The 27,689-nt window shown below is 23.4% G+C and overlaps 1 protein-coding gene across 2 annotated transcripts in view; it reads right to left on the reverse strand.

The window, feature by feature from the left end:
- LOC126900021 (AT-rich interactive domain-containing protein 4B-like) overlaps nt 1-25,050 on the reverse strand; it is a 32,216-nt gene extending 7,166 nt beyond the window's left edge. The window contains exons 1-17 of one of the 2 annotated variants that reach the window (XM_050675369.1): nt 24,754-25,050; nt 23,871-23,956; nt 20,091-20,206; nt 18,967-19,080; nt 18,804-18,866; nt 18,627-18,720; nt 16,009-16,192; nt 14,548-14,742; nt 14,376-14,455; nt 13,146-13,270; nt 12,937-13,074; nt 12,748-12,863; nt 8,667-9,699; nt 7,842-8,074; nt 7,671-7,773; nt 5,993-6,166; nt 3,414-3,591 (exon numbers count right to left, since the gene is read on the reverse strand). In XM_050675369.1, coding sequence (XP_050531326.1) covers nt 3,414-3,591; nt 5,993-6,166; nt 7,671-7,773; nt 7,842-8,074; nt 8,667-9,699; nt 12,748-12,863; nt 12,937-13,074; nt 13,146-13,270; nt 14,376-14,455; nt 14,548-14,742; nt 16,009-16,192; nt 18,627-18,720; nt 18,804-18,866; nt 18,967-19,080; nt 20,091-20,105 — 2,845 coding nt within the window. In that variant the 5' untranslated portion in view covers nt 20,106-20,206; nt 23,871-23,956; nt 24,754-25,050. The remainder of the gene's footprint in view (nt 1-3,413; nt 3,592-5,992; nt 6,167-7,670; nt 7,774-7,841; nt 8,075-8,666; nt 9,700-12,747; nt 12,864-12,936; nt 13,075-13,145; nt 13,271-14,375; nt 14,456-14,547; nt 14,743-16,008; nt 16,193-18,626; nt 18,721-18,803; nt 18,867-18,966; nt 19,081-20,090; nt 20,207-23,870; nt 23,957-24,753) is intronic. The other variant, XM_050675370.1, reaches the window with a different exon arrangement.
- Nucleotides 25,051-27,689: the final 2,639 nt, after the last annotated feature.

Genomic DNA, 27,689 nt, shown 5'->3' on the forward strand with positions numbered 1-27,689 from the left:
CTCCAAAAAAATTACAAATTTAAAAATCGCTAATTTTCGAAATTTTTTCAATTTTTTTTACTAAAAACTGCCGTAACTTTTAAAAAAAAAAACATATCAATATAATTCTTTTTTATATAGATGCATAACATCATTACCTTTCGTTTGGTATATTTTTTTCAACAATTTAACCCTTAACCTGCCCACAAGGGGGGATTTAATATGACAACTTTTTCACAAAAAATTAACTTTTTCAACTTAACTTTTGAAAATGTTCCGGAAGGTCTGACACTTTTATATATATCTTAAATTAAAGCTAATGTAATGTACTTTAATTTGAAAAAAAAAAATTTGACCTCTGGACTTGTCTTCGTGGTGAAAGTTGACATCAAAGTTAATAAAAAATTACGATTTTTGTAAAATAATTTTTTTTTATATTTTTAACTTAATAATGCTCTAACTTTTTCAAAAATGAACATATCAATATAATTTTTTTTTATATAGATGCTTGATGTCTTTACTTATCATTTGGTATATTTTTTTTGTAAATCTGACACTTAACCTGCCCACAGGGGGGGATTTAAAATGACAACTTTTTCACAAAAAATTTACTTTTTCAACTTAAATTTTGAAAGTGTTCCGGAAAGTCTGACACTTTTATATATATCTTAAATTAAAGCTAATGTAATGTTCTTTATTATGCAAAAAAAAAATTTCGGACTTTATTTTATCTTCACGATGAAAATGGCTACCGAATGCTATTATTATGTGAAAATTCTCGATTTTATTTTTAAAATTTTTAACTTTATAATGCTATGACATATTGAAAAGTGTATGGATCAACATTATTTTTTTATAAGAAATAATATTTTTTAATAATCCCTTTTTCATTCGACATACTTTATCTTAATTAGGATATTAACAATGAACTAACAGATCATGTAACTTTTGGAATAATCCACCAATTTTTAGCTTCGATGCGAAGCGGAGAAGGTATTAATTTTACTATGATGTTTTTTTTTTTTTTTATGTCTGTTGCCACTTTTTCTCAGCTCTCACTGGACTGATTTCTTTCAAAAATACGTCAAAAGATCACAAATCGTATCTAGTTGAAGACATTACCCTTAAAAATCTTACAAATTTAAAAATCGCTAATTTTCGAAATTTTTTCACTTTTTTTTCTTAAAAATTCCATAACTTTTGAAAAATCAACAAATCAACATAGTTTTTTTTTATACTAAAACCTTAGATATTTACCTTTCATTTGATATCATTTTTTTGAAAATCTATCACATAACCTGCTCATTGGGGGGGATTTAAAATAGAAACTTTTTTACAAAAACTAACTTTTTCAACTTAATTTTTGAAAATGTTCCGGAAATACTGCGTCCTTCAAACATATATCAAATTAAAGCTTATTTTATGTACTATAAAATGAAAAAAAAATATTTGTCCCGACACTTTTTCTTCTACATTTAAACGGCTGCCGTAGTTAAAAAAACACTATTTTTTTGTTAAAATTTTCGATATTCGATTTTAAATTTTCAGCTTAAAAATGCTATAACTTTTTGAAAAATGAATATATTAGCACAATTTTTTTTTCTATGTACATTATAAGTACATCTTTCATTTGACATACTTTTTATTAAAATTGGACAATTTCCCCTTATATAGGGGGCGTTCAAAACTTGAAATATTGTAAAAAACATAGATCGTTTTCAACTGAACTTTTGAAAATGTTCCGGAAATACTGCGTCCTTTAAACATATATCAAATCGAAGATTATATTATTACTATCAAATGAAAAAAAAAAATTTGTCCCGACGACCTATCTTCTATGCGCAAATGGCTGTCGAAAATTAAAAAAAAATGTAATGTTTGCGATAAAAATTACCTTTTATCGGGATGTTTTTTGTATTTAAAACTTCCATAACTTTTTCAAAAATGAACAAATAAAAATAATATTTTTTTGTATTGAAACTTTAGATATTTCCCTTTCATTTGATATAATTTTTTTTGAAAATCTAACACTTATTCTGCTCACTGGGGGATTTAAAATAGTAACTTTTTTACAAAAAATAACTTTTTCAACATAATTTTTGAAAATGTTCCGGAAATATTACGTCCTTTAAAAACATATCCAATTAAAGCTTATTTTATGTACTATAAAATGAAAAAAAAAATTTGTCCCGACGACCTATCTTCTATGAGCAAATGGCTACCATATTCAAAAATATGCTATTTTAACAAATTTTTTTTTTTTAATTAAACACTATCTACAGATTTGCATCGAAGCGTTTTTTATGATAGTGATTTTAATCACTGTCAAATATCATCTATACTGGACCCAACTATGCCACGACCCCACTGTGCTACCGTTTTTAAAATTAAACACTATCTAAAGATTTGCATCGAAGCGTTTTTTTTTTATAGTGATTTTAATTATTGTCAGATATCATTATACTTGATCCATCTATGCCACGCCACCACTGTGCCGCGACCCCCCTGTGCTGGGTTTTTTTTTTTTATATATAATTTTTTAGAAGAAGCAGTTTGATTCAATTTTTTTTATTAAAAGCAATAGTAAAATATACTTTCCAAATTAAATATCTACACAAATAATAGGAATATAGACTTGTTCTTTTACTGAATTAGTAATGATTTTTGGATATGATGGAATATTTGTTAATATTCTAATTTCTACAATTACATAAAATAATACAAGATTTGTAATTTTTATGGAAAAATAATGGATATAGAAGAAAAGTCACAAGTATTTAATTTATAAAAACAGTTTGATCAACAATTTAATTTTAATAATTTTGTTTTTGAGAGCGGTAGTATACGAGTTAAATTTAAAAAAACTAAAAAACTACTCCTTTTGGCTGACTTTCAACTCCAAGTCGGCATAGGCTAAACTCATCTGATACAGACCTGAAATTGTTTTTAGTTCCTTTTTATATATATACACACAAAATTGAGAGTGAACCCAAATATCCAAAATTAAAAATATAAGGAACACCCTCCTAGTGGTTATATCCAATTTATAATATTAATTATAAATTAAGAGGTTTAAAATTTTAACAATCAAAGAACATGCCTTTTGATTATAATTAATTAAGACCTTGGTTTTGTTATCATTAAATTATACATTGGAAGGGCTGTTCACCGCTAGGTGAACACACCAGTTAGTCAGTAGGTGGCCAGCGCTCCGTTTAGTGCGGTTGTAGTAGTGTGTGTAATTAAAATTAGTTTCATTAAATTAGTCTGTGCATTTGGTGAAATGTTTTATTTTTGTGTTTACTTTTGTTATTCAATTACTGAATAAATATAATTTGTATTTAATAGTTTGCACCACAATTTGTTTATAAAGAAACCTTTATCTTTCATTAAACCTAATTTAGATTATAAAACTAAAATTCAATAAGTTTTACCTCTTAATGTATATTTTCCAATTGAAGATAAGGGTCTATCATTTAGTGTACATGTTCTAGTTGGTCGTACATTACTAAATGGAGATTTTTTTCGACTAGAATAAGGCATGCTTGGAGTTACTGATCTTCTAGTCCTATTATTTATTGGTGGCAGTTTTTTCATATCACTTCCTTTATACTAAAATCAAAAATTTATTTACTGGCTTATAAAAATGTTTTAATTTCTTTATAATATTATTTACACTAAACTTAACAATAGTCTAAAAAAAAAAAAAACTAAAATCTAGACTTTAAAAATGTGTTATGTATTATTAAACAATTAAATTTAAAAAAATTTAAATGTTTTTTGTATGCAAGTTACAATAATGTTAGTATATAGACAATTATTCGGACAGGTGACACTACAACTTGGGGTTATCATACTAGAATCATTGTTTATTGTATGGAAGTAAAAAATAAAAAAATATCTACAATTTAAACGTTTATTTAATTTTTTTGAATTCCAGACTTTAGCTATATGTATAATCCTAATTAATGTGTTTTCTCTCAATGAAGATGAACCTTGTAAGAAAATATTTGTTTAAAATAAAAATTAAAAATAGGTAAAAACAGGCTGATAATCCCATGTATTTGTTATATAGTACCATGGATCACTATGTTTTTATTCAGTATCACAATGATAATTATTTGGTTGGCTGCTCTTATTGGAGCATATAGAGTAAGTTCCTAAAAATTTCTAGAATTATATTCTAGAGTTATATGAATATTTAATACTTTAGGAATCATACAAAATAATTTGTGCGACTACAGTACTATGGGCTATCTTTTTAACAGTATGGATATCACTAACAATAAGTTCATTATTTAAAAACAATAACAAGTAATCTAGAAAAATATTTTCAAAAACTTTTTATTTAGTAAGTCAGTTTTATTTTATACATATATACTTCTATCATTTAGGAGTATATGCTTAAATAATCGCTGTCCGGAAGTTTTATGGTTGCTAGAAAGTTCTTGGCATGATCATTCTGATAATGAAAATACTATTTATAATATAAAAGTTGATAAGTGGATGCAAGCACCACCATATCCAGCAATACCTATGGAATCTCAAAGTGAAGGTAAAATTGTTAAAAAGAAAAATTCAAAGAAAGCCAACAGAATAAGAATGGGATCAAATAATTTACATACGTCAATAAAACCAGAACCAGATTATACTGATCTATCAACTAATGAGAAAAAACCTATGATTAATACGCAGCCTCCCATAAGTTTCACAGTTGCAGCTTTAACTCAAAAAAAATTAGGAAGTCTTATTATTTCATTATTAATAACAATAATTAATTTATGTAAGTCCTAACAATTTTTTACAATAATTTGAATTATACAGAATTTCTTTTTACAGCACTATTTTTATTTTCATGGACTGTACTGTTTAGCTACCAAAAAGAAATACAGTGTCTCACTGATTGCAAATGTAATAACCAAAGAAAGTAAAACAAGATAGTTGAAAAAAATAATATGAAAATACTTCTATAAGCAGACATCAAGGTTTAATGACTTGTTTAAAAAATGTATAAAACAAGACTTCATGTTCAGTAATCTTTTTCAATAATTTAAAATTTGTTTAATTTAAAACACCATTAATGGTTAATCATCTTTCCTTTGGTTTTTTTTTTATATTTAAATTTAAATACTCAATAGAATAAGTACTAACTTATTTCATTATTTTATCTAAATAAAATTTGTGTGTGATTAAAGTTTTTATTTTATTTAGTTAAAAGCTATTTGATTACAATAATATAATATTATAATATGTATTAATTCAATTATATGTGAGGGGTCAAAGTGAATAATAGCAAAAATAATTAGATAGTAAAAAGTTAGTATTCATTGTAGAGAAATATTAATTTTGAGATAAGATGAGGTTTGTCTATACTTATGATACACTTCACCTATTTATTTATTAGTAAACAATTTTTAAATTTACATTATTGTATCGATGGACATGTGCTATGATATCTATACAAAATACATTCATGCTTACAAAGTTAACATTAAATATTATCAATTGTATGTATTTAAGGCTATCTGAATTTAAAGAATTGTCAAATCTAATCATGATTTTATTACAATATTTATGTAAAATTTTTCATCTAGTTTTTACAAACCATACATTATATGAACACCTTTAAACTAGTTTAAACAAGATAATTGACATAGTATCTTACATTCAATAATTCAAACATAGGTAAATATATTGTTAATGAAATGTTAAATACAATAATGTTAGTTTTTTTTTTTTAATCTGAGTGCCAAATTCCCGAAATTAATTGCTATTTCTTGTATTAGAGAGTACAGGTAATTTATGTATTCCAGTACAACAACAAAATCAATACCCAACTAGATAGATTAGTCACCTTCATGATTTATTATTACTCATATAAATGTATGACAATTAAAAATATTTAAGGTTGGTCGATAGCAATAAAATTTAGATATTTATTGAAAAAATAACAATAAAAATTAATTTAAAAAAATTAATTAAAACATATAAGAATTAAAAATATTGAACTTACATCACTTTTCGTTCCATCATCACCATCTGGATCAAGATCTAGTTCAGGTTCCAATATTTTAGACTTTAATAAAGCTATTCGTGTTACATCTATCCATTCATCATACCTAGAATTCCATCCTTTGTAATGGACATAAAATTTTTTAGCACCTTCAATGTCACACACATTCAGTACCTAAAAATAACAGTAATGAATATAAAGATTAAATTTACCATAACTCAAAATACATAGCTAAGAACAGTATATTTATAACTATATATAATAATATTATACTCTATATTGCAGTAATAAAAATATTATTAAGATTCCTATGAATAAACAAAAAATTAACACTCAAGAGTTTGTTATATCAACTTTCACAAAAATTATTAGCATAAAAAATTATTGTTATTCTGATAAAAAATTTTTTTGTTTTTCAAAATATAGTGATTCTTTTAACGCTAGCCACTCAATTTTTATTAAAAATATCATTATTTTATGAATTTGTTTTTCTTGCTCTTGTTAATTACATATGTAGTGCTATTTATCTGTTATAAAATATTTTCTATGTTCATTCCTTATCATCCATCTAAGTATTATGGAGCAACATACATAATTAACTAGTTTATAAAATAGAAAATGAAAAAATTAACATCATGAGTAGTTGATTACAACTTTTAAATTAGTATTTTAGAAGTTATTAATAATTTAAAACAATAACTGGTGGTGATGAGCTGCTATTTTTATCACTAATCATTTTTCGACCTCACATATAACTTCCCTTTTTCTCTCACATAGGTATAAAAATGTTATTAACTTCTAAAATACAGATAAAAAGTTATTATCAAGCAGACATTTTCCTAATTACAAGTTAGTTAAATATGTATACACCCCAAGACATAAAGAATGAACATAGAAAATATTTTATAACAGATAAATGGAGTAATGTAATTTAAAAATATTAAAAATATATATATTATTTTAATAGAAATTGAGTAGTAAGCTTTAAAAGAATCACTCTGTATACTATTGATTTACTACTTTATTGTATACCAATGATTGAGATTTATTTACATAATTTATAGCTGAATGAAATGAGCATTATTAGTTAACTATAGAAAAGCAAAGTCTACTTGGTTTTTTGGGGGGGGGGGGGGGGGAGATTTAAAAATAAAAAATACTATCTCCTATTATCATAAGCAGATATAATTGTTTTAACTTACAGTACAAGTTTTCATAATTTTTTAAGTTAATTTTTTTAACTAGTTTTAGCGAGGATATCTGAATGATTATCTATAAATTATAATTTTAATTGAGAAAAATTTATTTTTAGATTTTTGGCATTTATAACACTACTATGCCTAATATTTTATACTCAATGATTTACAAATAACAATTTTGTTTTACTGATAAGTTGATTACTTCATGAATAATAGTATACAGAGTTATATTGTAATAAATATATACTAATACACAAATATAGATTTCATTTTTCAATAGAATTAATTTTTAGATATTTTAGTTTAAAATATAAATAAAAAGAATACCTCTTAAAAATTAACGTCTATAAATTTTTGTTGATAACAATGTTCAATTTAAAAAAATTAAAAAACTTCATATCATTTTAGAAAAGTATGTTATTAAATTGTTAGTAAAACTTTTTTAATTATTTTAAAATAAAAATAATAATAAATATTACTTTAGCATCATAAGTAGTGGCATGTTTGTCACCATAATAGACTACTAAATCATCTCCAACTGCTATAGGTGTATCTTTGTCACATGAATCTATCTCGCTATTCCTGATTAAAATTTACAACAATTAATATAAGTAAGCGTATAAAATAAATAAAAACATTAATGAACTTACATAGGCTGAATATTTGATTCAGTTGATAAAGTTTTGTCATCTTTATCATCTTTTTTCTTTTTTATATTTTTTCTCTTTTCTAGTCCTTCATCAGATTTTTTAATTTTATTTAAATTTTCAGAAGGTGATGCACATGATAAAACCGGAAGTTGTATACGTTGTGTTTCATTATTAAGTACTGATAATTTTCGTAATCTTGGGGGTAACTCATCTTTAGACTTTGAACGTGTAACCTATAATTTAAAAACTATACATTAATATACAATAAGATTTAGCAGATCAATGTTTTATCCTTTAATTTTATAATTTCAATTAATTTTAGAAATTTATGAGGACAAGAAATCCTACATAGCCCAGCATGATGATATCAATACACATTTCATTTCTGATTAAGCTATGTAAGCTATCTATTTTTGCCCCTTTAAATTTATTTACTCATTTATTAACACTTATACATTTATTAATAAGAGAATTTATCTAAAAATTAAAACGTACCATATAATATTACAAATCATACTGGTATTGAGAAATTTTAATAATTAAAAATGTTATTTATATTAAAATTTTACAAAAAAAAAAAAAACAAGGAGACTAATAATTATACTATTAAATATATAAATTATAAATTAAATTATATTTATTTTACTTAATAAATTATTATGGCCATAAAATATATAGTTATTTAAAAAATTATTAAAAGAACTAATTATAAAGTTGACAAAATTAAATAAAATAAACTTTATTTAAAATTATATAAAAATTATTTCATCACAATTGGTTATAATTCAACTATAATCATAATAATAATAATAAATAACAACTTACTTTAGGAAACTCGTCATCTTGTTTTGATTGTGAAGTAGAATCCGATTGGCTGGTAGAAGCACCTCTTTTAGGTTTTTTAAATGATGGTGTCATACCTTTAACAAATGTTTTTATTTGTTCTTTAATAGATCTCATTTTTCTTACACCAGACAATCCAGTTTCTGTTGGTTTGATCCTTTCAACTTTTTCTTTTTTGCTATTTCGTCGAATTGACTTTCCAAAAAGATTCCTTGAATATTTTTTCTTTTCACTTTTTTTATCTTCAGATGTTTCACTTTCATCTTCATTTAAATCAAGAATTTCAATGTTTTCTTCTTCCTTTTTTATATCTTTTTGAGTTGTAGTTTCTTTAACTTCTTTTTTAACTTTGATATCTTTAGGAGACTCTTTTAAGTCTTCAATTTCAGTGTCCCATTTTGTGGACGTTTTAGGTCGTGAATTATTAACATCTTCTACTTTTATCATTTTACAAGATTTTTTTGATATTCCGAATTCTTTTAATGTTTCCAGATCTTTAATAGGGAATTCAGTTTTTTCCTTCTTTTTATCTAATTTTTTACCTGACTCTTCATTAGTTTTAATTGATGCAATTTTTTCATCTGTTTTCAACAATTTACAAGATTTTTTTAATGTTACACCTTCTTTAGAAACTTCTGAATCTTTTAAAACTACTTCTGGTTTGTCCTTCTTTTTTTCAATTTTTTTGGTAATATCATCATTTTTCAATGTTGTAACTTTTTCATCTGCTTTAAATATTTTTAATGACTTTTTAGATATCAATATTTCTTTTGAGGCATCTACTTCTTTAATGACTTCATCTTTATCTTTATCTTTTTTTTCATTTGATTCAATTTTAACATAAGAGCTAAATTGTTTGTTTTTTTCGGCACTGCTAAGTGATGTTCCAGGTAATGCTTTATCAACATCACGTATAATACTACGACTAAATCTACTGCGAGATCTTACTCCTCTAGGATGGCTCAACATAGTACACCCAAGTTTTCGATAAAAATCCTCAAAGCTATGCAAATACCTAAAATAAATAAATTGTTACAACACTGATTTATATATTTAAGTGTATATAATATTGTACAATAGAATATATGTTATTTGTTACTAGAACTAAATGTATACTATTAATTGAAAATTATTTACTTATCATATACAAATATTAAAGTCTAGATCAGTTTTTTTAAATTTTAAGTAAATTATGATAATCATGTAAATAATTAAACATAAAATAATTTTAATAATTTTATGAAAAAATTATTATTAGCAATATACTCCATACATAACTTATATTTTAAAAACCATACTAGAGCTAATAACCAATTTTATACTAAAAAATGTAGTTTCTAATTTTTAATTTTCTCTTTTGTAAATTACACTTAGGTATATTAAATTTTATAAAATGTGTAATACTGATTAATATTCATATATATTCCACACACAATATTCTTTATAAAATATGTTTTCCAAGTAACCATAATAACCATAAAATAGTTTTAATAAAACAATAAATTCTTATTACTTTTTTTTTTTAAATTAAGTAAAGTAATTATGATGGATATCAAATTATTATTGATTACAACATTATTACTTTTTACTCCATCAAATAGCAGTGTTATTCCAAAATTTAAAAATGAAATTTCAAATCTTAATCCTCAAATTCATTCAAATTTGTAAGTGTAAGAATTAAAAATTTATAAAAAAAAGTCCTTTAAACAATGAGCAATTCCAAATTGGTTATGAGTTTATTGGTATTTTAAATCATTAATGTTATTTAAAGTAAAATTACTATGAAACTGAAAAAAGAGAATAGTAGTATTATTAAACTTTTTTTTAATGTAAGTTTCATTTATTTGCAATATAGAGATAAAATTTTCAATGTAAATACACCGAATAATGATGTACAGTATGAAAGTTCAAATACAATAATTAAAGAACTTGGTAATTTCTTTTTTATTTGTAAAAAAATATAATAATTAATATAATTTGAAATCGCATAGAAATTTTTAAAGAACTCGTTGAACAAGCTTTATTTAATTTAACAAATAATGAACTACAACAATCATCAACAGACGATGCTCTTATTAAGATTAATAATGATTTAGATATATCCGATAAAAATATGTATGCACCATAAAAATATACATTAATTACAATGATAAATAGATTTTCTAATATTTATTCTAGAAAATCAGATATCTCAGCTAAACCAAAACATAAGTCAGAACAATTGAAAAATAAAGAAACTAAACAAATAGATTCACAAAAGGATGAATTAGGTAAAATTTTTGATTATAAATTATAGACTTATTTTTAGACAACAGTTAATTAAAGATTCATACAATACATCAATTATTTAAAACATTTAGGACTAAATTTAAAATTGGACATTTCTTTTTTGTGTGGATCAACAATCATTTAATATTAAGATATTTTTTAAATATAAATAAAAAGTTAAATACACATAATTAACTTCAGCATTACCTTTTTATAAATAATAAAACAATTTAAAACAAGCCAATATACTATTGACAATAGTATTCAATTTTGATACAAAAATTTATATCAATAAAAAATATGGTATTGTAAAATATAAAACTAAAATTGTTTATATACAGAATAGTTTTGTCCTGTATTTATAAAAAATGTATGACATGCGTACTTTTGCTTCTGGACTACTGAAATATTATATGCATTTTAATAGAATACCAGTATATTTATAGATGGTATTCTATTAATCTGATTGTAAAGTCAAATATAAAAAATTCAATTCATATTGAAATTCTAATTAAATTTATTATGAAATCTCAATCATATTTTATGTATCACTATTACTGTATAGTAATCACTATATTACTTATTACTATATTACTCTTGTATATATTTTTAATAAAAAGTTTTGGTACATAAGAAATGAAAAATTTTACAGAAGATAAAAAACAAATGAAATAATTCAATAGTACGAGGAAATAGTTGTTGTCATAATTTTTTTTTAGCATTTAAACATCAAAACTTGATAAAAGCCACAAAAATGAGTTTTTATCAAAAAAAAAAAAATTAGATATTTAAAATAAAACCGTAGTCAAATTTTAAATAGTTAATTAAAATTTTTTAATAAAATTAAATTTATTATTTCACTGAAAATACAATAATTGTATTTTGAATACTATTTAATAAAGTTGCACATTTGTAATTATTAAAAATATACAGTTTTATTAAACACTAATTTGCTAAAAACTATTTAAGTAAAAAACCCTACTAATTTTAATGTTATTTATAACATTTTCTTTGTTAAACAGATCTCCCCTAATATTGATTTACTAAATTGATTACTACACATATTAATTTTTATTTATAATAGAAAAAATAACTATTTGCTTTTTGTCATATTTACAGATGGTTTAATTGATACAATTAAAAAGAAAATAACAAACATCACAAAAAGTTCAAATAAGTCAAGTACTTATTCACCAGATAAGAAAAAATTAAGTCAAATTCATTGTATTCATAAAGGTCACTTATGCGAGTACTGTAACTCACCTAAATATTTATTAAACAGTGATGATAAAGCTAAAACTTGGTGCTTAAAAAACTGTAAAACTTGTTCTTGTTGTTACAAAAAGGCAAAAGAATAAATTTAACTAAAAAAGTTTGGATATTAAGTTAAGAAATTAATCTGTTACTTTTCACTTATGTAATATCTAACTAATAAGAGCAAATAGTAATTATTACTTTTGTACAGGAGTTTATATTTTAAATAGATACATTGCTTTTTTTTTTTTTTGTATTTGATTGTTTAATGTTTATTTTAAATAAATTTAATTGACACTACTCAATAAAATAAATAATTTTTATATGAATTGGTTTTTATATAAATCTCTTTTATTAATTAAATGATGACATTATTGTCGAGTTTTAGTAGTAAAATAAAACAATACATTTATAATTTTATAGACCTCTTCTATAAAATTATAAGTGTATGTGAAAGAATATGGTTGAACTAGAAATCAATCGTAAAAATAATAAGCTCAAATTAAAAAAATAATACTTTTAGTAGAATTTTAATACTTACTGTTGATAAGCTTGTTTGACAGAAAAGACAGACTGCTCATGGCCGATTTTCTGTGCAACTGTTTTCCATTGTTTACATTTACCTACCTTATTAAAGCCGCCAAGATTATTAACAACCTTTAACACCAATAAAAACTTTTGTAATTTGCATTCAACAAATATATGGTTAAAAAATATATGTAATAATTACCTTAAATAATTTATACAAATCAACATCTTTTTCATTTATCATGGGTGCTTGATTTAAAGGTGTACCCCTATCATCCATAAATTTAAATAATTGTGCCACAAAATGATCTTTCTCCTCAATAGATTCTTCATCAGAGTTCTTAATTATAATAATTTTATATATTAAAATTATGTATCATCATTAATTAAAGCTATTTTTAAAAAAATTACATCACTATCAGAGGCGCCTTCACTATCTGTTGTAATACAATTCTTTTCAATTCCAAATAATAGATCTCGGTCCCAGTGAGGAGGTAATTCATCTTTATCAAGATATAATATTGCTTTTTCAACAGCTAAAACATAATTTAATATAAAAAATTAATGTAAAAAATATTTATAGTATAAGACAAAATTTGTCAACAAAATCTGATGAGCTTATGGGAGCATATTGACTGCATTAAAGCTAATTGATGTAAGTAACATTTTACCAAAAATGGTCAGACTCATTTGATTTGAAGTATCCATAAGTTACTTTCATGTTTCAAGAAAAATAAAAATTATTAATAAAAATGTTGCAAAAGTAAAAAAAATACACTTAATTAAAAGTACATACCTATACCTATTTCTAAAAATATTTTGATTTAAGTCATTCATTTTCAGAAAATGTTAGGTTAAAAAATGATAAATATATCAAATTTCATTGCAAAAGAAGCAAGACCACCTACCTCACATGGTCAAAATAAATTAGCAACACTATTATATGTAAAATTACGTAGGGAATCAAATTGTGAACTCAGAATTTTAATAAAGTCTATAGATAGCGTACTAATCAACTAAGAAAACCATTATTTCGCTCTCCTGTAAAATTGACAAAAATGAAATAGGTGATGCTACTTCTTAGACAGCAATTTTAAAATATAATGTGTCAAAAAACATTTTTTTTAACATAATATAATATTATAAAAACATTATTTTAAAAAAAAATTTTCTTAGAGTTCTTAAGCAAAAATTTGTTAATTTCAACAATGAATTTTTTTCAGAAGAATGAGAAAAATTTTTTCAAATTTTGAGAGTAATGTTTTAAATTTCTTAAACTTTGTAATCTTTTAAGACATTACTGAGAAAAATCAGTTCATTAAGAGTTGATACTTAAAATAAAAGACACAAAAATAAAATTAATACCTTATTAACTTCGGATCAAAGATAAAAGGAGAAAAATTAATTAGAAACTAAAAAATAGATTTCATCAAAAATTTTTGTAGAAAAACACTACTTTAAATTTTGTAAGTCAGTTCTAGTTTCTTAGGTTAGTGCTCAAGAACCTCCAAATTTGTTTGGAAACTTATAATCAGTCACACTATGTTTCTAAATAATTTCTATGAGCATTTACTCTGTTTACATAAAATCTAATAATAATCTATTCTGACACTATAATTTTTATAAAAATAATTTGAATACCAGTCTTCAAAGTAGGATTTTCCACTTTAGCAGCAATTTCTTTTGTAAATTCTGTGATTTCTTTTTTTGGAACTGTATAACTATTAAAAAAATTATTATCAATAATTATTAAAAATAGTTATTATCTTTTCATCATAATAACTCAAAAGCTTAATATTTTTATAAAACTTACTATTTTCCATCTTTAAAAGAACGAACCAAGTAATCTTCTAATACATTTGTTTTGACTGCAGATTGTGCTGTAGGTGCTACTACTAAACCTGGAAACCAATTGTCTCTTATTTTTTTTTTATCATTAGCTTCAACACAAACAACTTTCCCAATATCTTTTTCTTCCATTTCTATATTTTCTTCCTCTTCACTTTCCCTTTAAGTTAATTAAAATATTATACATTACATTTTATTTATTTAAATTCATATAATTTTTTATCTACTTAATAAAATTTCTAAAAAATTAATTATTACTTATTGCTAAAGAAAAAATATTGATTTTTTGAAAAATATTTTGATGAAATACCATAGGCGTGCACATGGAAAGTGCCAACAGATATATGCATTATATTATAACGTAAAAAAAACAAATCACCTTTATAAACACAAATGTAAAGTTTGAAGTTTAATTTTTAAATTCAAAAACTTGTTTCTAAAATTTTAAAACATTAAATGTTGCATGTACATTTATGTATTTAAATTAATTCTATATTCATACCACATTTTTTCATTGGTCTTAATTTTGAGACCCAGCTATCCAAACTATCCTTCCAAAGAAATAAGCCCAATCTATCAGAACCATTACAAGTCCTGTCAATTCCATCAATTGAATATATTTTAAGTATTTAACCCTACACATTTTTAACATAATAAAGGGCTCAAATAATTGTTTACGAAGTAGTCATATATATTTTTCCAATTACATATTATAACTCAGCATATTTTATTTATCAGCTCATAACTCAACATATCTAAATTTTTATACCACCAATGCCCAATTTAAATGTTTTTTTAAGCCCAGTCTAACCTGGATCAATAATATAAATTATAATAATATAAAACCTGGATAATAATATAAATATAAATTTAATGCCCATCGAGGCCTAGTTTAACTGATTTTATTTAAGGCCCATTTCAGCCCATCTTTTGGGCTAATTCCATCCATGGAATTAGGTCATTAAGAAATTAAATTTTACAACTTAGAAAGTTAACATATCAATAATATATGTATTAAGGATACACAGGAATATAGGGAATTGCTGTGGAATGTCTGTGAGTACATAACTGTTAGCTATACAGCTATAAACTGTACGACTTTGCCCCCTATTGAACTACTGAAAGTCGAAAAAAGGTGCATTTTATACACCATCTGAATGATCTTGGCTAGACAGTGGCTTTAACTTCTAATAACTTTTGTATGGCTGGATGAGGAGCATTGTCGATAATTGGAGGAAGCTAGATAGGATGTTAATCTTCCAAAAATCTAGAAAATATTATTTTTAATAATATAAAATATTATCTAGTATTGAGCCATAGATTTTTTCTGCGTACTACCTGATATTAAGCCTGCGCACGCCTATGTAAGATATTTAAAATTATTAAAAATAAGATTAGATAAGTTTAATTTTTAAATTTATTATACCCAACACTTTTAATATGTTTTCTACTTCTTCTTCCATAAACAATACTATTTCGAGTTGGAGTACCAATGTGCTCAGGATGAGTAAGAGGAAGTTGGTCAAGGGTTGCACTAGCAGCAAAATGTTTTCCACTTTTTAAGCATAATGCAGATCTCTTCAAAGAAGTTATATCACCATCATCAAACACTAAAAATTAATAAATTATTTCTTTTGTTGGAAAATGTATTCATTATAAATTATGTAAAGTATATAATTTTTATAAAACTTAAAGAGGTCTAGTTAGTCTATTAGTTATCTCAATTACACTGATATTGATTACATAGGATCATAAAAAGTTCTAAATCTGAATTCTTACTTATAGATTATCAAAATTTCTTGAATAACAGTAACATAACTACTATTACATGGTGCATTACCATGAATTCTTAACTAATTGATACCAGATATTACAATATTCAAGGAATATGTTGTTGATGTTTCAAAAATGAGAAGGCTTCAGCTCCATGACAATGTAGACCTTATATAATTTTAGCATACCTAAGATATTTGTTTTAGTTGTATTACTACATATAAATTGGAATTGGCATACAAATTCCAAATCTTAAAAACTTAGTTTCTATTAAAATAAAGTTTAAATTAAAATGTAATGTTTTAAAAATACAATGCACTAATACATAAATATTTAAAATTAATATCATACCTTAATGCATAAAAATAAAAAATTGTGATGATTTAAAAAAAAATTCTAGGAGCTAAGCCTGATAATATTATTATGGAGCTTGACTATTAAAAAATTATTGTACACATAATATCAATTATATACAATAAAAAATACTAACGAGTCAAAAAATATTGGTAAAATAGCATATAAAGCATGTGTAAAAGGAATTTGAATTAAAAATGATTAGGAATAACTCAAAATTAATTTTAGCTTCGATGCGAAGCTGAGAAGGTATTAATTTTACTATGATGTGTTTTTTTTTTTTGTGTGTCTGTTACCACTTTTTCTCAGCTCTCACCGAACCGATTTCTTTCAATGATACGTCAAAAGATCACAAATCGTATCTAGTCAAAGACATTACCCTCAAAAATTGAAAAAATTTCCCTCGTTCCCCGTAAATGGGGGAAATCTCCAAAAAAATTACAAATTTAAAAATCGCTAATTTTCGAAATTTTTTCATTTTTTTTTACTTAAAACTGCCATAACTTTTTCAAAAATGAACAAATCAATAAAAAAAATTTTTATAGATGCTTGATGTCTTTACCTATTATTTGGTATATTTTTTTTTTTTTATAAATTTAACCCTTTACCAGCCCACAGGGGGGGATTCAAAATGACAACTTTTTCACAAAATATTAACTTTTTCTACTTAAATTTTGAATGTGTTCCGGAAAGTCTAACACTTTTATATATATATATCTTAAATTAAAGCTACTGTAATATACTTTATCATGAAAAAAAAAAATTTCGGACTTTATTTTGTCTTCACGGTGAAAATAGCTACCGTATGCTATTTTTGTGTTAAAATTCTCGATTTTATATTTTACATTTTTAACTTTAAAATGTTATAACTTTTTGAAAAATATATGGATCAATACAATTTTTTTATGAGAAATAATATTTATATACTTCTTTCATTCGACATACTTTTTTTTTAAATCGGACCATTTCCCTTAATACAGGGGGTGTTCAAAACATAAAAATGCATAGAGAAAGTAGAACTTTTTCAACTTAATTTTTGAAAGTGTTCCAGAAGTACTGATACTTTTATATATATCTTAAATTAAAGCTTATGTAATATACTTTAATATTAAAAAAAAAAATGTTGGACTTTATTTTGTCTTCACAGTGAAAATGGCTATCAAATGCTATTTTGTGTGAAAATTCTCGATTTTATTTTTTACATTTTTAACTTTATAATGCTATAACTTAATGAAAAGTGTATGGATCAACACAATTTTTTATGAGAAATAATATTTTTTAATAATCCCTTTTTTATTTGACATACTTTATCTTAATCAAAATATTAATAAGGAACTAGCAGATCATGTAACTTTTGGAATAATCCCCCAATTTTTTAAAATTAAACACTATCTAAAGATTTGCATCGAAGCGTTTTTTTTTGATAGTGATTTTAATCACTATCAGATATCATTATACTTGATCCAACTATGCCACGACGTCACCACTGTGTCGCGACCCCCCTGTACTGTTTTTTTTTTACGTAACCAAATTGAATTTACATGAAAAAATATGTCAGTTCTTATTTGGATTTATACTGGTATACTTAAAATTTACCATAGAAATTTGTGCCGCCACCCCACTGTGCTGGGTTTTTTAATTAACACTAATATTTTTTTTAAATGAAAATTTTATATAAATGTGATTTACCCTGACTTTAAAAAGCTATTTTTTTAATTTAACATACAGCTTTGTAGTATAATAAAATTTCAACAAATTATTGCCAATTAATTGACAATTATGTTTTTCATGTTATTTTAAAATTTTTATTTAATTGCCTAGTAAACACTTCACAATAATAATACAAAATTATTAATAAATTGTTAAAAATTTAATCCAAGTATGAAAAATGGATTTAATAAAAGTTTTATTTCCTACCAACAGTATATTGACTATGATCCTGAATCTTTTGAATTGTTCCTTCTAGTAGTTCTTTTTTATCATTACATTTGATTTCAATATTCGCTCCAATCTATAATAAATCACATTAATTTTCAAAACTTAATAGTTTGTAAACTAATTAAGGTTTTGAAAAATATGAAATTAGTTACTAACCTTAATTTGCCCCTTTATTAATTCATCAGGAACTATTGCAACCAATCCGTTAGTATATTGAACCTTAATACATTTAAGACAAATTTTAACATTTATTTTTCTAATTAATTTAAGGTAAAAAATTAATTTTATAAATTTATGTACTAAAATGTTACAAACTAACTTTGCATTTAACTGATTTGGAGATTTTCCGTATTTTTGCTTCACAAAATGCTCCTTTATATTTAGCACTGACTTCTGTACCAACAGTAAGAAATGGTGGCTCATCTAAATGCACCTGATTGTAAAATTATAAATTTAATTGGTATAGAATAAAAAAAAGTATTTAAGATAAACACTCGTAAATTGGTAAATATTTAATAGATTGCATGCATTAGTAAAAAAACAAAAAATATTAATAAATATAATTAATTAAATTGCTTTACCATAAAAATGTAATATTATTAATAGTATCGAGTTAATTATAATTCAAAGAATATGACTCTAAACTCTAACAGTAGCACACAAATAATATTAGCCCATGTTTTTAAAAATTATATTGTATTGCAAAACTTAATTTAAAATTTTTTATCTTGTAATCTCCCAAATTGGAAGTTTAAGTCTTTATTTTAATGAATTATTTATACACAATTTTAAACCTGAGTTAAAAATTTCCTTTTTGCTTCTAAAAGTTTAGTTGATTCCATAGCAAAATTCTACACACACCATATAACTGTACTTATAATTTAATTAAAAATTATATATTGTAATTCAGAAATCCAATTTATGAATTAAAATTTAATTTTGATTGATTTAAGCTCATCATCATATTTCATAAATTATATGGAAGTACATTTTTATTAGTAAAGTAGAAAATAGCCAAATTTAAATAAATTAACATATAATTTAAAATGGTGCAAACCTTTGATTAATATAAATTTTAGTATACTTAACTTTTACAATATTTCTTAGCAAAATTCTGGTTGATTACATTTTTCTTTACAAAGATATATTTTTTGTTATAACATGATAATAAAATGATGAAATGTTCTTTCCATGAGGAGTAAATTAAATAATGTACATTAATTTAAAGTTAATGAATGTTCTCTAACTATAGAAAGCTCCCTATCAGTTTATTTTGTAAAACTATTTAAAAATAGAATTAGTATTTGTGAACAATTTCCAAATAAAATACTAAAAATAAACCAATATCTTTTTTCTTTGATTAATTTAATAAGAAAATCAACCAGAATATAAATTTTTAAGATTTCCAATACACTAAGTTTAAATATTAGATAGGTAACATACATTATATAAAAACATACGACCATACTACATGCTGATTTCCATTTAAGACAATTGAATTAATGGAATGACAAGCAGATGCATGTAGTAGAATCCGTTCTTATGTCATCTTTTTCATTCTGAAAATAACCCATGGTTAAACACAACTAGGTTCATTTATTCACTTGTATAATTAAGTGCAATCATTACCAAGTTGAGAAACCAACTATAAATGAGAAGGATATTTAAGTATAGCTTACTTAGCTACAATTATTAGTACCTATCAATTAATGGAATATTAGTTTTAACTAAAGTTGCCATGTTAGAAATATTTTTATGCCTTCATTACTAACAAGTTATATTTAAAATAATAAATATTGTTATAATCATTAGAAATTTATACCTATCTTATAGTCCTTTAATATATCTCTTTAGAAAACAACTTATTCAATCTAACTAAGATTTACATAAATTAATATTTATAATAGCAAATGAAAGAAAATTGTAGAAATATAGATTAGATTAAGACTTCTATGAAAAAATTAAATGTTTTACTTAAACATCAATTAAAGTTAGAAGCAAGATGAGACAATGAAGGTAATACAGTCTCTTAATAAAAGATCTGAATAATTAAAATATGTTTAGTCATTTTATTTTATGATCAATTTGTTCTTATTATATTGTTATAAAAATCCCCAATGATGATTTAATCATTTTATAAATTTAAAATATATAGCATGTCTCAGATTTAACATGACAATGCTTATAACTTATTATGCAATTATATATAAATTTGTTAAATATTTTTTAAAAAATAATTATTACTTCCTTAGTCTAAATAACATATATTCTAAGATAATATGCTTTATATTATATAGCATATTTTTTATTATTTATTAGAAAATCAATATTACAAAATTAAATTAAAATTTTTTTTTCAACATTTAAAAATAGCCATTTTTAAGCTTTTTTTTTACAAAAAATTTTGTTAGATCAATATTAGATAGGTATTCATTGAGTTTCAAGCATATTTATACATAGAGTGGCTATGGAACTTGAGTGGAGCACTAACGTACATTAGTACAAGCTGTATCACTCACACTACATACCTGCTTTATGTATTAATATCCTTATAACTCCATGAGTATACTGGTGAGTCAACTGAATATAATTTTTTTTACAAATAATTTGAAGTTGTACAAATTTATAGAAAGTAGATGGGGCATTTAACCTGAACAAATTCAGGTCAATTTAGAAACAAAACCAGAAGTAATATTAGGGTCATAAGTTATAAGCGTGTTTGTTAGATCTGAGATACGTGTATGAACAAATATATATATCTTCAATTCTTTTTCTATGTAGAAATAAATATTAAAAATTTGTGACAAATATTAACAGCACATAAAATGAATACTTTGTATTTATACTATGATTCTTTTCAATTCTTTGAGAAATAAAGACCTATATATTTTTATTAAATTTAAAATTGCAGTACTACAAATAATAGTAGTCAATTGTATTAAAATATTTTTTTTTCTTAAGTAATGAAATATGGCTACATTTTTGGCTCTTACAATTGTTCTTAACCAGAAACTCAAAAAAATTATCCAGGCTCGGTATTTAAAGTGCTAAAAACACTACAAAAATGGGCATGAAAATCAAATAAAAATCAGTGAAATATACTATTAAATATGCACTAAAAATAGTATAATATTTAATTAAAAAACTTTAGCAAGTTACTTGTTTTACATGATTATTTTTTTATATTTTAAAATATGTATAATTTGCTCTATAAAAAAATTGCCACAAAACGACCTAAAACGTCATTATTTTCTATCAATGATCATAAAAAATTATACCTTTTTTTTATACCTAGACCAGATATAAAATGTATTTATTCAAATCAATGTATTTCATTGATCTACTTAATCAATGAAATACACTATATACTTAGAATTTTTATGAAATATATCTTCTTTTATAACAAAAAAATACACTATAAAAAAAATACTACAGATAAACCCACACTGGTTAGAAATAAAGTAAATTCTATCGTGGAAATAAGTCGTAACTTGAATTTTTAAGTATTTGGTATTTAATACTTTATTATATATTATTTTTTATTTAATTGTAGTTAACACAAACCATTTATTAAAATAATAAATAGATAACTTTTAATAAATTTCATTATTAAGTAAAAATAATTTTTGTGATAATCAAATGAGGAATTTATTATATTTATTTATTAATATAAACATTTTTGTAAATGTAATTAAATAGAGTATTTGCTATTTTTTTAAATTATAATTTGATCTAAAAATATTTATTGATTATATTACTAAAAATGAATTCCATTAGTATGAAATATAAAGTAATAAATATTATGGCAACTCTAGCATTAAAGCAAACAATGTAGAAAGTTTGAGCCAAAATATATTAAATCATAACATGATATTCAAAAAAATATTATAAATAAAAGCATATAATACAATAATTAACTTAAAATAAATAACTAAAACTAATAATTTACTATAGAAATCATTTCTGCATGCACAGCTGCACAGTAATTTAAAAATAAGTGATATTTTAATACAGATTATCTTTGTTTTATAAATCTTACTACACACACTTAAAAAAATTAATTATTAGTCACTTATTGCGTGAGAATGACATATGTTGATTTATAATTTAAATAAAGAAGTATAATTTGTAAAAACAATGATAAAGTGTTATAAAAAATGTTACGTTTTCTCATCAAATTTTTTATCATAATATTAATGCAGATTTGAGTATGATGAAAATGATTATGAATTGAACTGATTATTATAGTGTTAATAATTGACTAAAAAAAAATTTTAGCACACACCAAGAATTAAAAGTATAGTATTAATTGTTACAAATCTAGAGGATTATAATTATTATATTATTATATAAATCAAACTTGTTATATGATAAACTGCAATATTTCATTTAATACGGCATTGAATCCTCATATAATTAAACGCCACATTAGCTCATAATTATTAAGTACTATAAAAATAATCTTGATACTAAATTACATTTGATATTATAACCATTTTTTGTAATAGTTATAATATGTTTTAAAAATCAATCATTGTTTATAGAGTAAACAATATAAAAAATAAACAATAAAATTGAAATAATATTATCACATGAAAAAAAATTGAAAAATTCAACAATAAAGAAAAAATAACTAAACATGATCTATTTAAAAAAATTAAATTTATATTTCATCTCTTGAATTATTAATCAAAAATTATATTTATGTTTGTTAGAAAGAATTAATGATTAAAGTCAATTAACCCGATGATAGAGTCTTTTAGCAAACATTTAATTAAACAGTAATGTTATTAGTTAAAAATTAAAAATAAAAAAATAATTAAGCTAAAAACTAAGCTAATTCAACATTATAAAAAAAAATTGTTGTATTAAAAAACATTTAAATTTTAATGCACTCTAATATTTTTCATTTAAATACTTATTATTTTCTCAGAAAAATACTTAATAATATTATATACCATGGCATCCATTATATTTCATAATTTTATTAAAAATATATGTTAATCATTCCAATATTTTACATTTATTATTATTATTATATTTATAACTTTGACAGCTGTTGCCATTGGTGATTTTTTTTTTTTTAATAATGCATTATTTCTATATTATTATTATTATTTTTTTTTTTTTTGGCTTAAACTCTCTATTTAATAATGGATTATAAATCATTATTATAAAACTTAATTAAGAAAATTAAATTAGTAAAATGTACTATTTACTCACCATAGTTATTTTTCAGAATGTATTATTTACATCAAAATTATATTATATTATCTTAATCCATTTATCCACTAGACCATTTGGTTTACCTTAAAAAAAATAAAAGTAGTTTTAGTACAGTGCTATAAATTAGAGTAAATACAAAATATAACCACTATAGTTTTTGAAGCTACAAGATTTTTTTATTTCAATAAAACAAAAATAAAGGTCATTAGTATATTATACAAATTAATTTAATAACTATAAACCGTAATATATTATTTAATGGTTTTAAAAATTAACATTAATGTTATTGAAGCATGTTTGATTAACTTTTTTTTTTTATTTATGAAGCCCTGTGCATGCTATGCATGATGATTATTGTCTAGTAATTCTATATGTACTTAGTGAAGTTCATCTAATAAATTACTTTTAATTCATTTATAAGTAATTGTAGTGCTTATGAACCATTTTCTCTTATAATTTCATTTTTGCTATAAACTGTCATGGAGTTGTTTTCCTGATATAGTAATTTAATACAATTTATAACATAATAGATATTATTCCATTAAAGTTACTATAAGTGACACCATAATAATAAGATATATTAGTTTTTAAAATTTGAATTAAATTATCAACTGATCACAAACTGTATTACTATGAATCTAAATCATGCTACATATAAATAAATTAACATAAATAACATTACCCACTGAAGTATATCATTATATATTTCATGGACATTATAAAGAGAATTATAAATAAAAACTAACATAATCTTAAAAAAATTCCGATGTTTTCACTAATATTTTATATTTAATTAGTTTAAATAATTTCAATCGACCAACAAATATCTAAAATTACACAATTAAAGCAATTATTTGAACACAAAAATTGTAGCACTTACTTGTTAGAAATCAAATTGAACAATTGTAGAATAACTAAGAAATACCCTATGACTATAGATTCATTAACAACATTTACATAAACAAAATTGTGCTACTACGAACAAATAACAATAATAGACAACAGTTCATTCTTTAATTATATTTAGCAGTTCACTATTGATAAAGATATTAAATTTTAGGACGCTTCACTATAAGTGATATGGTGATATATTTGTTTTTTTATTACATTACAGTAATACCTCACTTACACTAAGGAGATAGTAGCCACTAGATATGGCGCGTAAAAGTTCACATTATTTTACAACAGATTACTGTTGTTGAATTACGATTTTACTTATAAACAGCTGTCAGAAACCAATAGTTTTCTAAAGCGACATCTAGTAGTTTATAAATATGCTTAATACAGAATAAGAACACGCATACGGAAAAGGAAACATTGATATTACAATTTTTTTAACATTATGGAATTATTCGTAGAAAAAATATTTAACATGAATGTAAAAAAAAACCCAGCACAGGGGGGTCACGGCACAGTGGTGACGTGGCATAGTTGGATCAAGTATAATGATATCTGACAGTAATTAAAATCACTATAAAAAAAAAACGCTTCGATGCAAATCTTTAGATAGTGTTTAATTTTAAAAAATTGGTGGATTATTCCAAAAGCTTCATAAACTGCTAGTTCCTTATTAATATCCTGATTAAGACAAAGTATGTCGAATAAAAAAGAGATTATTAGAAAATAGTATTTCCCATAAAAAAATTATATTGATCAATACACTTTTCAATAAGTTATAGCATTATAATGTTAAAAATGTAAAAAATAAAATTGAGAATTTTCACACAATAATAGCATTTGGTAGCCATTTTCACCTTGAAGATAAAATAAAGTCCGAAATTTTTTTTTTCCATGATAAAGTATATTACATTAGCTTTAATTTAAGATATATATAAAAGTGTCAGACTTTCCGGAACACTTTCAAAATTTAAGTTGAAAAAGTCAATTTTTTGTGAAAAAGTTGTCATTTTGAATCCCCCCCTGTAGGCAGGTAAAAAGTCAGATTTATAAAAAAAATATACCAAATGATAGGTAAAGACATCATGCATCTACAAAAAAAAGAATTATATTGATCCATACATCTTTCGAAAAGTTATAGCATTATAAAGTTAAAAATATAAAAAAGAATCTTTTTACAAAAATCGTATTTTTTTCATTAAGTTTAATGTCTGTTTTCACCATAAAGATAAAATAAAGTCCGAAATTTTTTTTTACCATTATAAAGTATATTACATTAGCTTTAATTTAAGATATATATAAAAGTGTCAGACCTTCCGGAACATTTTCAAAAGTTAAGTTGAAAAAGTTAATTTTTTGTGAAAAAGTTGTCATTTTAAATCCCCCCCTGTGGGCAGGTTAAGTGTCAGATTTACAAAAAAAATATACCAAATGATAGGTAAAGACATCAAGCATCTATATAAAAAAAAATTATATTGATATGTTCATTTTTAAAAAAGTTAGGGCAGTTTTTAGTAAAAAAAATTGAAAAAATTTCGAAAATTAGCGATTTTTAAATTTGTAATTTTTTTGGAGGTTTCCCCCATTTACGGGGAACGAGGGAATTTTTTTCAATTTTTGAGGGTAATGTCTTCGACTAGATACGATTTGTGATCTTTTGACGTATCATTGAAAGAAATCAGTTCGATGAGAGCTGAGAAAAAGTGGTAACAGACACACAAAAAAAAAAAAAAAACACATCTTAGTAAAACCAATACCTTCTCAGCTTCGCATCGAAGTTAAAATCATCACATTTGAGTACCAAACTAGAGTGGTCTGAAAACAAAAATTAGGCGTTTAAAAAAATTGAATTTTTTTTTTTCAAATTTTTTTATGTTTTTTTAAATAGAATCATCACAAAGTCATCTACGCTTATTTTTACCCAAGTTAGAGTTATAAAATTAAACATTTTTAACATCGATACTTAGTGAAGAAGCTATTGGTTTTACTATGCTATGTTTTTTTTTGTGTCACAATACACGATTATCTTGCTCCTACTAGACCGATTGGTTTACGATACGTCAAAAGATCACAAAGTTGAAGCTGCCAGAGCCATAATTTTGAAAAAATTTTCTCAATCCCTGTATTAAAGGGAAATGACCTTAAAAATTATAGCTGTTATAAAACATGTTGTTATTTTAATTTTTCATTTTATATTGGAATAACTTTCTTAAAAATTGACAGATCATTGCTAAACATTTATTGGCAATACTTTAGACAGTTACCTTATCAATGAGATACTTTTTTTGAGAATCCTATCACAAGCCTAAGTATTTAAAACAATACAGTTGACACCGTTAAGAGGTATAAGAAATTAAAAAACAAAACAAATTTTACTAACATAATTATTATTATTAATAATAATTATGAGAAATTGGGTAGCTAATGTTAAAATGAATCACTCTATATGATTAAAGTGCATAAATATTTTTGCCAATCGTTATCGCATTTCTGGTTTTTGTCATTTTATTCTATTTCATAACAGCACAAAAATTTCTCGAGTTTTTTAAGCAATCCAACTAGGGTTACATACCGCCATTCTGTGTCGTATTTAGGTGAGGGCAATAGCTCCGAGTAGCACATTTTAAGGGGCATAATTTCAGAGAAAATGTCCTTATTCTTGCAAAAAAGGTATTTTTGTAAATTAAAATCCGATAGATTGAATTTTATTAGAATATATATATATATAACTATATACCCAAAAGAATTAATTTAGCATAGCTACAATTAAATATTTTATTCCTAGGACAGCAAAATCTTAAATACACCTATGCTGTCATTAGACATTGACCTTATATTAAAATTCAATGTTTGAATGGACTTTTTTTTTATTACACAAGTGACATTTTAAAAATTTTAATTTAAATCTAACAAACTTAT

Source organism: Daktulosphaira vitifoliae, unplaced genomic scaffold (assembly GCF_025091365.1).
Source record: "Daktulosphaira vitifoliae isolate Bord-2020 unplaced genomic scaffold, ASM2509136v1 Scaffold_2, whole genome shotgun sequence".
NCBI lineage: Eukaryota > Metazoa > Arthropoda > Insecta > Hemiptera > Phylloxeridae > Daktulosphaira > Daktulosphaira vitifoliae.